The sequence below is a fragment of the Pleurodeles waltl genome, chromosome 2_2, assembly GCF_031143425.1.
Source record: "Pleurodeles waltl isolate 20211129_DDA chromosome 2_2, aPleWal1.hap1.20221129, whole genome shotgun sequence".
NCBI lineage: Eukaryota > Metazoa > Chordata > Amphibia > Caudata > Salamandridae > Pleurodeles > Pleurodeles waltl.
This window is the reverse complement of record NC_090439.1, coordinates 1126384743-1126397361: the sequence shown is the minus strand read 5'-3', so window position 1 is coordinate 1126397361 and position 12619 is coordinate 1126384743. Positions and strand designations below refer to the sequence as shown.

The following is a 12619-nucleotide window of genomic DNA, read 5'->3' as shown; positions in this document are numbered from 1 at the left end:
ACGACTAACAGCAACATTGTAGCACCTCATCCTGACGGCTTTCTCAACTGTTTCCTGGTGGTGCATGCTCTGAGGGCTGTCTGCCTTCACCCTGCACTGGAAGCCAAGAAGAAATCTCCTGTGGGTCGACGGAATCTTCCCCCTGCCAACACAGGCACCAAACTTCTGCATCATCGGTCCTCTGGGTCCCCTCTCATCCTGACGAGGGTGGTCCCTGGAACACAGGAGCTGGGTGCAAGTGTCTCCCACAGTCCAGTGGCCCTTCTGTCCAAATTTGGTGGAGGTAAGTCCTTGCCTTCCTACGCCAGACAGCAAACCTGTGTACTGCGTGATTTGCAGCTGCTCCGGCTTCTGTGCACTTTTCCAAGGATTCCTTTGTGCACAGCCTGGGTCCCCATCACTCCGTCCTGCATTGCCCAACTCACTGAGTTGGACTCCAATGTTGTGAGACCCTCCTTTGTGACTCTGAGTCGACCGCTGTCCTCAGATCTTCTAAGTGCCTGTTGCTGCACTTCTTCAGGAGCTGCCTGCTTCTGCAGTGGCTCTCTGAGTTGCTGAGTGCCCCCTCTGTCTCCTCCTCCAAGGGGCGACATCCAGGTCCTTCCTGGTCCCCAGCAGCACCCAAAATCCTCAACCGCGACTCTTGCAGCTAGCAAGGCTTGTTTGTGGTATTTCTGCGTGGGGATACTTCTGCATCCTCCAGCACGCTGTTGGACATCTTCTGACCAAAGGAGAAGTTCCTGGCACCTTCTTCGGCTTCTTCCACCCGGAGGCAGCCCTTTTGCACCTTCATCCGGGGTTTAGTGGGCTCCTGCCCCACTGGACACTTGCGTGACTCATGGACTTGGTCCCCTTCCTTTACAGGTCCTCAGGTCCAGGAATCCGTCTTCAGTGTTTTGCTGGTAGTTGTGGCTCTTGCAGAATCCCCTATCTCGACTATACTGTCTTTCTGGGGCAGTAGGGTAACTTTACTCCTACTTTTCAGGGTCTTGGGGTGGGGTATCTTGGACACCCTTACTGTTTTCTTACAGTCCCAGTGACCCGCTACAACCTACCATAGGCCTGGGGTCCATTCGTGATTCGCATTCCACTTTTGGACTATATGGTTTGTGTTGCCTTTAGGCCTATTTCAACCATTGCATCCTATTGTGATTCTACATTGTTTGCACTACTTTGTTTACTGTTACTTACCTGATTTGGGTTTGAGTACATATAATTTGTGTATATTACTTACCTCCTAAGTGAGGGTATCCTCTGAGATACTTTTGGCATATTGTCACTAAAATAAAGTACCTTTATTTTTAGTAACTGTGAGTATTGTGTTTTCTTATGATATTGTGCTATATGATATAAGTGGTATAATAGGAGCTTTGCATGTCTCCTAGTCCAGACTAAGCTGCTTTGCCATACCTCTATCAGCCTAAGCTGCTAGAAACACCTCTATTCTACTAATAAGGGATAACTGGACCTGGCAGAAGGTGTAAGTACCACAGGGTACCCATTATAAGCCAGGCCAGCCTCCTACACCGTTCTCTCTTTGCTTTCTCTGATGCATCACTGTTCCCTCTTTTCCCCCTTTACTCCCTCCCTGATCTCTCTGGACCCTCTCTGTCCCTTCTGTTCACTCCCTCTCCTCCACACTGCCCCCCTTTGTTCTCTTTGCTCTCATTTTCACCCTTCCTGCTCTCTCTGATGTATCTTTGTTTAATCCCCCCTTGCTGTTTCCTCTTTGCCATTGTTTCCTTCTCATATCTTGCTATGCTTTTTTCTGCTCCCCCATTTCTGTCTTTGATCTCTCTGGTCCCTCTGTTCCATTTGTTCTCTCTTTTCTGCCTCCCTGCTCTCTGTATTCACTCGTTTTTCACACCCCACTACCTTAATAGTCCCTCATTACTCACTCTTGCCCTCTCTTTGCTTCATTTCAGCTCTTTCTCTTTGTTCATCTTGTTTCTCTTGTTGCTCCCTACCTCCTAACATTGCTCCTTTTCTCCTCTCCCTCCATGTTCCCTTGCTCAGTCTGCTCCTTTCCAGCTATCTGTTCTCTTTACTCATTCTGCCCCCTCTGCTACCTCAAAATACCCTCATTTCTCCACCCTCCCTCTTTCAGTCCTTGCTAGCTTTCAGCTCCCTTGATGTTCCCTCTTTGCTGCCTCTCTGCTCCCTCTTTGATCTTCTCTGCTATTTCCTCGATGTACTCTTTGCTACATTTGCTCACTCCCTGCTCTCTTTTTCCTCATTCCGCTGGCTCATATGGCTCCTTTTCTTTTCTCCCTCCATGTTCCATTTACTCCATCTTCTCCCTACCTCCTTTCTCTTCTCTCAGTTTCCTCTGCTCCTTTTCTTCTCTGTTATCTTCCCTTTTCTGAGTCTTCTTGCTTCCTTCTCTCTCTGCTCTCTCTTCTCTAGCAGAATGTTCCCTCATTGCTTAGTTTGCTCCCTGTATTCTCCCTTTGCTTCTTCCTTTTTCGCAATGCTCCTTTTCTTCTCTCCTTCGATATTCCCTTTACTGAGGCTGCTCTCTCCATGTTCTTCCTTTGCTCCATCTTTCCTCCCTTCCTGCTCTGATTGCTAATGCTCCTCCCTCACTTGATATTCACTCTTTTCTCAGTCTCCTCCCTCTGCTTGCTTTCCTCTCTTTTTCTCCATTTTGCTCCTCCCTTGAACCTCTTGCCCCTTTTCCTCTCTTTCTTAGTGTTTCCTTTGCTGAATATGTTCCTGACCTGCACTCTTTGCTCCCTCCCTGCTCTTGGCACTCCTTTTCTTCACTCCCTTTATATGGCCTTTGCTCTCTACTCCCTTATTGCTCTCACTATTCCTGCTTTGATCCGTCCTGCTCTCTCTTTGCTCCCTCTTTGCTCTATGCTTGCCCCCATCACTCCATGTCTTCTCTTCCTCCATGTTCCATTTGAACAATCTGCTCCCTCCTGGCTCTCTTGCTCCTTCTTTGCTCTCTTTCACTGCTTCTGTCACTCCTTTCCCCTATTCCTTGATGTTCCCTTTGATCAGTTTGCTCCTCCTGGCTCTCTTGTTTCTTCCTTGCACTCCTCCTGCCCTGACACTCCTTTCTCCTCTTACTCGATGTTCCCTTTGATCACTCTGCTCCATCTCTTGTTTGTCTTTGCTCCATCATGCTTCTTCTTTGCTCCTCAGGCTCCCTCTTTTCTTCCTCCCTGTTCACTTTTTTACTCTTTTTCCCTTGCTCTGTGTTCCCTCTTTGCTCAGTCACCGTCCTCCTTCTTCCCCTTTCTCTCTTTGCTCTTTCTTTTCTTCCTCTCTGCTCCCATTGCTCCTTCTCTCCCTTTGATAAATGTGTTCCTTCCATTCTCATTCTTTGCTCACTCCCTGCTCCCTATTTGCTCCTTTCCTGTCCTCTCTGTGGTTACTTTGCTCCTTTCTTTCCTCACTCAATGTCCCCTCTTTGCTCAGTCTTCCCCCTGATGCCTCATTGCTTCCTCCCTGCACCACTTCTTCTCTCCTTCAGTGTTCTCTCTTTGGTCAGTGTGCTCCCTCACTGCTCTCCCTTTTCCGTATTTGCTCCCTCTCTAGTGTCTCTTAGTTCCCTTTTGGTTGTCTCATTGAACCCACCCTACACTTGTTGCTCCTCTTCTTCTCTCCTTCGATGTTCCCTCTTTGCTCCCATTCTTTCCTCACTCAGTGTTCCATCTTTGCTAAGTCTGCTCTTTCTCTGCTCCCTCTTTCCTCCCTCCCTGCACCTCTTCTTCTCTGCCTCCATGTTCCCTATTTGCTCATTTTGCTCCTGTCCTACTTTCTCTGTTGCCTCTTCAATCTGTCCCTGACCCCTCTTTGCTTCCTCCCTGCTCTTTCTAATTTCACTGTTTGAGGCTTTTCAGCTTCCATGTTCCCTTTCTGTCTATCCCTTGATGTTTCCTCTTTGCTCCCTCTCTGCTATCTCGTTACTCTCTCTTTGCTCTTTTCTTCCTTTGTGCAGTGCTGCCCTCTCCCTATTCCTGCTTTGCCACATCTTCATTCTCTCTTTACTCCCTCTGTTTGTTCCCTCTTTGAGGCCTTTCTGCTCCCAATGCTCATTTCCTTCTCTCCATTTATGTTCCCTCTTTGCTCCATCTCTACTCTATCTTTGTTTCCTCTTTGAGCCCTCCCTGCTCCTGCTCCCTTGCTTCTCTCCTTAGATATATTCACTTTTGCTCCCTCTCTGGTCTATCCCTCTACACTCCTACTTTGCACCCTAGTTGCGCTCTCCCTGCTCCCATTGCTCCTTCCCTTCCCTAATGTTTCCTCTTTACTCCCTCTCTGCTCTCTTTGCTTCCTCTTTGCATTCACTCTACTCCCATTCCTCCCTGTAATCCCTTCTTCAATGCTGCCTCCTTGCTCCCTTCCTGGGGTCTCTGTGTTCCCTCTTTGCTCTTTTCTTTCCTTTCTCAATGTTCCATCTTTGCTTAGTCTGCCCTCTTTGCTCCCTCTTTGCACTCTCTTTGCTCCCATTGCTCCTTTCCTTCTCTCTCTCGGTGTTTTGACTTTTGCTCCTTCTGTGCCACCCTTCAGCTCCTTCTATGCTCTCTGTGTGCCCTCCCTTCACCAATTGCTGTCCACTTTCTCTCCCTCAATGCTTCACTTTGCTCTCTCTCTGTTCCTTCTTTCCTCTCTCTTTACATCCACTCTGCTCCCGTTGTTCCCTGTTGCCTCATTGCTCCCTCTTTGCTCCCTTCCTGCTCTTTCTTTTTTCTCTCTTTGCTCCTCTTTCCTCCCTCATTGTTCCCACTTTGCTCAGCATTCCCTGTTTGCTATTTCCATGCACCCTTCCTGCTCCTGTTGCTCCTATCCTACTCTCCCTGATTGTTTCCTCTTTTTCCCCTGCTTTGCTTTCTCTCTGCTCTCTCTTTGCTTTGCCTTCTTCCTCTTTGCTCCCTCCTTGAGCTCTCTCTGTTCCCATTGCTCCATATATGCCCTCCCTTTGCTCTGTCCTTGCTCCCCATTTGTTCCCTCCCTGCTTCCATTGTTCCCTGTCTTTCTTTTTTGATGTGCCCTCCTTGCTTCCTACTTGCTCCCTGTCTTTTCCCTCCCCTCCTTTCTCCTGTTGCTCTCTGTTTTCTGTTCTTCACTGTTGCTCAGACCGCTAACCCTTGCTGCCTTTGCTCCATCTTTTCTCCCTTCCTGCTCTCTCTTTGCTCCCCCTTTGCTCCCTTTCTGCTCTCTCTTTGCTCCTTCCTTGTGCTCTCCCTGCTCACATCGCTTCATGTCTTCCCGACCCTCACTGTTCCCTTCTTGCTCAGTTCATACCCTCTCTCTCTTTGCTCCCTCCCTGCTCCAATTGTTCTTTTCCTTCTCTCCTTCACTGTTTCCTCTTTGCTCCCTGTCTTCCCTCCCTCTTTGCTGCCCCACTCCCTCTCTTTGATTAATCTTTGCTCTCTCCCTCCTCTCTCTCTCTTTGCTTCCTCTTTGCTCCCTCTTTACTCCACCCCTGTTCTCTTTGCTCCCTCTCTGCTCCTTCCTTGCTCCCCCTCCGCTCCTGTTGATCTCTGTCTTTCTTCCTTGCTCCCCGCTCCCTCTCTTTGATGCCTCTTTGCTCTCTCCCTCCTCTCTCTCTTTGCTTCCTCTTTGCCTCCTCCTTGCTCCATCCCTGCTCTCTCTTTGCTCCCTCCTTGCTCCCTCTTTCCTCCCCCTCCGCTCCCTCCTTGCTCCCCCTCCGCTCCTGTTGCTCCCCGTCTTTCCCCCCTCCTTGCTCCCCCGCTCCCTCTCCTCACGCTGCCGCCTGTCACCCTATCCGCCCAGCAGCTGTTGTGCCCTCTGTTCCTTTAAGAGGTCGGGGCGGTGGAATGTCCCCTCGGCTGGTTTGGCTCTGGCAGGGGCTGGGCTGAGCCTGTGCACCGAGCCTCTCACTGTACTCCCGTCCCATGCCTGGCAGCCGAGCCGCAGCAGCCGCCCGAGAGAGACGCCCCCGAGAGCTCCCGCCAGCATGGCCACCTACAACATGAGGGACCTGCCCCCCAACCCCGAGGAGAAGGACTTCGTCCAGGCCTACGAGAACGTGCGCGAGAAATACAAAGGTACCCTCCCCGGGCCGGGGTGCGCCCCCCACCCCCCTAGACTTATAACCGGGTGTGAATGATGTTAAAACAACGCGAAGTTCCCTGGACAAGCTACGGTGCCCTGCGGGAGGGGTCCGGAGGCGTTGGCACGAACATGGGCAGCGGAGGGGGGCGCGCGCGTCCCAGAATAGGACATGGTCGGGGAAGACAAGGGCCTATGTGGTGGCCCGTTATACAGCGCCCCCACCCCGCAGATCTTCCCTGGTGGGGCCGGCGGGAGTCAATCTCTTGGATGGGGTGTCACCGGGGGAGGGGGGGGGGGGGGGGGGAGGCTGTACACCTGTAATGATGCGGTTTGTGGGGTGGAATTCTCCAGTAAAATGTGCAGCCCTTCTGCTGAAAGTTGTGTATACTGGCCAGGGGCACTGAGTGCCTGGAAGCACACAGTGCATGAAAGCGCTGCCTTGCACGCGTGGTGTACTGTGAAAGCTCGGAGCTGTCACCAGTTTCATTTCAGATGTTTCTATTCATACAGGTTTTTCATTAGAAATATCTCCGGCATGTCTCTTCTCTCCCCAGAGCCCCGCCCCTTTCTCAGCCGTGCCACTATCTGTAGTTCAATGATTGATTAGTCATTCGTGTCTCGGGCGCTTCGTGTCAGTGTGTCTCTGAGCTACTGTCCCACTCACTACTACCCCAGCTGCGAGGCGCTGTAAGTGGCTTACATTTACAAAAGACCTTTTCAGTGCGTTTTCAGTACTCTACACTACATGCATTCTCGGGCGTGATGTAGGCCCTTGTGGCTCTGGCCAGTTGAGTGAGACACAGCCCGTAGTGCACTCGCTGTGCACTTTAAGCCCCCGTGTAGAGTCGGTCACTTCATTGTGCAGGCCTCGGCGGTGTGCAAGGCCCTTTTACGGTGGAGTGGGGGCTTGATCAGGCAAATGTCTGAGTGTGGTCATGGTGCAGGCACCAGTGTGGTGTGTGTGTTACCTTTAGGGTTACCAGGAGTCCCGGATATGCCGGGACAGTTCCGGTTTTCCACCAGCTGTCCAGGCAGATTCGGGGAAATTTAGCTCATGTCCCGGTTTTTTGACAGGGTCGAATGAAAAAGGTGAGAAGGACTTTTTATGTTTTCTGAAGTAGGCAGAGGTAGCATGTGTTGTAAGAAAGCGAATTAATTAACAATTAACAATTAATTAATTAATTACTGGCTTTGAAATTTTATATATGTTCTCAGTGGCTCTGCTGTATAATTTCGTTGATGAGCGCTGTCATTCTGTGCGCTCGGTTGAAGTAAAACTGTAGTCCTTCTTCTATTTTAGTTAAATGTCCCGGTTTTTGGCTTTAAAATTCTGGTCACCCCAGTTGCATTGGGCTGTGGGTGTTCTGCACCCGTGATGCAAACGTTGTGGAGACCGGCCTGCGGGTGTGATTTATAATCCGTTGAGAGACATTCCCAGGAGTGGTGCAAGCCCAGTGTGTCACAGACCACTTCAGTGTAGATCAGGCCTTGTGATACAGAACAAGGTGTGGCGCGTGGCCTCGCGTGGCACGTCTACCTGTAAGGTGTGTAAGGCCCGGAGTGGTGGAGTGGTGTAATCCCTGTGTGCCACAGCCCACTCTACTGAGGCGCAGGCCCTGTCGCGTGCCATGGGCGCTTGGTTCACGATGCAGGCCCTGATTTCCTGCGGTCACCATTGTGTTGCACCTGTGAGGCTGGGGCACACCCACTGGCGCAGCACTGTGGTGGCTTCTTTGGTGTGGCGCTCTTCCCAGTGTGCCACTGGCACCCCTCAGGTGTTGTTTTGGGCCTTCCTAATGAAAGGTGACAAAGTCATGTCCTGGTCTAAGTTATGAATCGCGTTCCCTCCTTTATCCAATCAGCACGCAGCGTTTCCCCGCAGCCCCTGACGTCAGATTCCACCAGATGGTCTTTAATGAGGGCAGAACGCTGGCCTGGGTGGCGAGTGATGCGCTCCTGGCCGGCGGTGACGCCTCTTGGCGCCTCGTGGGTCTACCGGAAGTGGTATGCAAATGCGTGAGTTTTGATGCTCTTCATTGTATGTTTGAGGTGTTCTGTGGGAAACTCTTCCACGCAAAACAAGATGCCATGAGCTGGTCACAAGAGACCTGCTACAACTGCTAATTTCAACATCTACGGGAAATGTTCTCTGCCTTCAACAGCTGTGTTCATCCGATGTATTTACTCGACATATTACCGCCATCATAAAATCACGCAATGTAGGCATTTATAATGACTACCAATCCATTTACTGGCATAACAAAATAAAAGTGATTTTATCAAATAAAATCTCTTTAAAGACATGTAGGCAGGGTTAAAAACATTTCAATTCGACAAACCCTGGTAAAGGCTCAGTTTCTTCCAGGCTCCGTCTAATTGTGAAATTAGCCTGTATTTCCGGTGGGTGTTGTAAAAAGTGTCTAACTGAGATAGTGCAGATAACCAGTTTTTACGGTACCCTATCACAGCCCATCACTTCTGCACTGCTGCGTGCACCCACTATATACGCCTTTGTGCTCAGTCCTGATGACGTCTGTATGGAAATGGCGTGACGTAAGCAGCGCTTCAGTGAATGCGTGAGGCTCACAGCGTTGAACATGGCCAATAGTTTGTTGTTAATACTTTTCTTAAAACGTGAATCTTTCTTAAAAGCGGCTCCAGCCCGGGGCTCCTCACTGCTGCCCTGTGCACGTTTGTCCGGAAGAGTGCACTGACAGCTGGGGGGTCGCAGGACCACCACCTGATGTCAGGCCACAAGCTGCTAAAATCGAGTACTAACGTCTGTTGATTTTCACCCCGTGTTTGTGGTTTCACCTGGCGCAGTGCGCCTGGACAAACAGAAAGCAGTCTTCAAGCAGCTGGTTTGCGTTTTTTCAGGCTTGTTATTTGGGGGTATTTTTATAGCGCACTGAACCAAGAGGGTTGACAGAAGGGTGTGTGTAGGAAGGGGGTAGCACTCCTGACGTCAGACGTTTAAAGGGGCCACCCAGTGAACATGTCTCATGGGCGGAGCTTGAGGAGTGTTTGGGGTGTGACACCCCACAAATAAGCCCATCCTTGGCTTGATAGTTGGGCCTGGGGTCTCTGACTCCAGCTAGCTCTGTCTTAGTTTTTCGTGTCACCCTGAGGCGGTTTCTTAACATGCTAATTTTTAGGACCAGGAACTTAAATATCTGTAATGACTGTTTACCAAAAACGGAATAAATCTACACCCACAGAAGTGCTCCTTGAATGAATGCAAACGTAGTATTTCTTGGAAATCAGAAAGTAGTAGGCTTGCTGTCTCAGGTTTCCAGGCCTACCACTGGCAACCAAACTCCCACAGTGCGATGGCGAACGCTTGCAGTCTGATATTACCTGGTGTAACTTTCCAGCCAATTGTTTTCTGCCCTCTGCACCCTTCTAGGCAGAAGGCCTGATTTACAGTGTGGCAGATGGAGTAAAGGCAGATTGTCAGAGCTTTACACCCTCCACCCTACCTTTACGCAGCCTGAGATATCCGCCAGCCCCACAGACATTTTTATAGAGAGACAGGAACCGCCACCATTGCGGTTCCTGTCAGTGCCGGATAAGCCTGGTGGACCACTCCATCAACCACAGTGGCTGGCCGTCATTTCCAAAGTTTTTTATTTTCCAAAAACAAACTGCTAAAGCAGGAGTTTATTCTTGATTTAAAAAAAAAAAATCTAATGCCCCCCCACACCATGGGAGTTCCCTCCCATGGTGTGGGGGGGTAATTCTTTTATTCTGCCTTACAGCCAGGATATATCTGGCGGTGACAGACTGTAAAAGAAAATCCACCCGGCCGTCCGCTCTAAATACGGTTGATGGTCAGATGGCTTACCTCTGATGCCACCCACTCCGTCGGGCCATCGGAGGAAGTTTTGGTCATGTCACACATATACCCTGCGGCCCACTGCGTTTTTGTAGTTGGGAAATTTGTAATCCACACCCGCTGAAACTCAGTGACCAAGCCACACCCCTGCCCAAGTCAAGCTGACATCATCAAAGGACCATTCCAGAAAACCATGTTTTTGGTAATTGCTAAGGATGCAGGACTAAGTAAGCAGAAACTTTTTTTCTGGTCATTAGATGGTCCTTTCACGGAAAAGGACAGGGACAGCAAGGGGTGTCTAGCATCTCCCAGTAGTGTGAGCTGGGAGAGTTAGTTATGGAATGATACTTTCTCCCACGCGAGCCCCACCTGCACAGAGATTCTGTACACATTTCTCTCTATTTTCAGGGGTGGGCATGAGGTATACTGTGCCAATCCTGGTGCAGGACATAGTCTGTTCTCATACCTCCATAGTCCAGCCTTTAACATGGACATCTCATTTGCAAAGCCTATCGCAAATTACCAAATCTAAGAAAAAGACCCTTCTCCAAAAGGGAATACAGAAAAGTGTTGTAAATTTGACATACACGAGCTCTCAAACATTTTACATTTAAGCCTGAGGAAGCTCATGCAATGAACTCAACTCACGAGTGTAACATGTCGGTGGAAGGCCAACTTCTGGAGAATCTCAGGGGTTGCCAGCTGATGGGCAGGTGCAGCTGGCACCAAAGGAAACACAGTATTTATTTAGAACATAAAGTGCTGAATGGTGGTTGTAGCAAGTAATGATTTACAGTAATAGATGGGATACAACATACTGGATACATGTGATAATCAAAGAATATTGTTTCTGATCAATAACCACAGAGAATTGATTAAAATACGAAATGAAACCAACAAAAAGGATATAATCGAAAAATGCTGCCCCTTCACAAAACGATTAACGTCAAACTGTCTGTGATGGTGGTGGTGGGGGGGGGCACTGGAGCCTTGTGAATCATGTCAATACCACTGGGACCAGCAACTGCATTAAGAACAAAAAACTTTACTCTGGAGCTGATATTGGAGTAAAGAGTTGGGCTGGACTCAGAGCCACGTGCAGCAGTAAATATGCTTTTCCCTGTACATATGGGTGGTATGTAGCACGTCATGTATGTCTGTCCGCATGACACGAAATGACAAAGCACAGAGCAAAGATTAGCATTAAAGGGAAAATACCCTAGAGAGGCCACATCCCAGATTGTAATTTTGTAATGTATGTGCCAGTTCCTGTGCCCCAAGTAGTTACTTGGAGAGTATTCACCCGGGCACGGGGTGGGGCGTAGAGGTAAGTTCCCTGCAACACTTTGAAGGGGGAGACGTCCAGATGAGAAGTAGTGGGCCCAAGAGTTAATGTAAGATGTATACTTTTTGAGAATAATTTATTGAAGTAATTTCTTTAGGGTGAGAGCCAGCACGGCTCCCACAGATTGTGGGCAGGTGTGCGGGAAGCTTTGCTCTTTATACTGTTTGGATCTTGCCTGAGGTCACCTCCGCCCTTGAGTTCACATTCGTGATTTTTTGTATTACAAGTGGTTGTTACCTTGTGTGGTACTCCAATTGTTTCCTTGAACAAGCCAAGTCTACCAGTCGCAGTACAGTTTAGGTTGTCAAATGAAAGCATGGGCCTCGAGGCCTGGTACCCTGTGCGTGGCCCTAGCTTGGTAGTACCCTTATCCTCGCCAGGCTCCAGGGAAGGCCTAACTCACGTCTGGGGTGTTCCTGCAAAACCAGGAGGGTGTCCTACCAGAATTTATGGCAAGATCATCATCTGACAAAAACATTGTGTCCTAAATATTGTTTATCAAAATGGGCCCTTTGCATTGAAGTAGTACTGCCCACCCCATGGCCCTCCTCAGCCTGCTGCTGTTGGGTCTTCCCCCCCTCTTTTGAAATGGTATGACCTGAGCGTGTGATACATTTCACTTAGATATTTGTGTCTTTATGGATAGAGAACATCCTTTACTGTTTTTCATTGATGACGTAATGTACTCTTGTTTAGTTTTAAAATAATCACAAAGACATCATTGGTCTCTATATGGGGGAGATAAGGTCTTGTGGCCAAGCTTTTATTTAGGAACCTGTGTCCTAGACTTTCATCCTGGCTTTAGCACTTCACAACAAATATGTGATCTTGTTCAAAAAGCTTGAAGCCAGGATTTGAAGGGGGCGGGGGTCTGTCCGGGTCTTAGTAGTAATTAATAAGCATTTGCAATGCAATGGGTCTTGCGTTGGCTCGAGGTACAGCTTTTAGGATTGTAAATTCCTAACTGGACTTTTCTTGCCACATAAATTGAAAATGAAAAGTAAAACAGTTGACATAAGGGAGCCGATTCAAAGCGCAACGGCCGGCATAAGTGTGAAGGAGAGACACAAAAGGAAAAAGAAGTTCACTCGCAGTCAGATGTATCGGCAAACGTACAATTATCCATGTAACAGGGTGGATGGCCAAGGCGGTAAGAAAACCTCCCCAAGGAGGGACAAATGTAAAGTATTTACCAATGATGATAAAGGATTTTTGATAGGCAAGCCCATGAACGAGTGATAGTGATGGGCGTGCGGTGGGCGTGGTTAAAAGCCCACAGGTTGATTACAACACATCAGAGGCTTGCGCTCTCGACCTAAAAATGGGGATTAAACAGGTTCTTACTGGGCCCTATATTCATGTCCTTGACTTCACTTGTCAAACACTGATCGATTTCAGGAAATTGAACA

General features: G+C 49.0%; 1 protein-coding gene across 3 annotated transcripts in view; it reads left to right on the top strand.

Moving 5' to 3' along the window:
• The window catches only part of PLEC (plectin), an 831873-nt gene that overhangs the window by 305785 nt on the left and 513469 nt on the right, over positions 1-12619 (top strand). The window contains exon 1 of one of the 3 annotated variants that reach the window (XM_069220979.1): positions 5797-6023. The exons of the other annotated variants lie outside the window; for them this stretch is intronic. Coding sequence (XP_069077080.1) covers positions 5933-6023 — 91 coding nt within the window. The 5' untranslated portion in view covers positions 5797-5932. Of the gene's footprint in view, positions 1-5796; positions 6024-12619 lie in introns of those variants that run through there. 3 annotated transcript variants of the gene reach the window in all.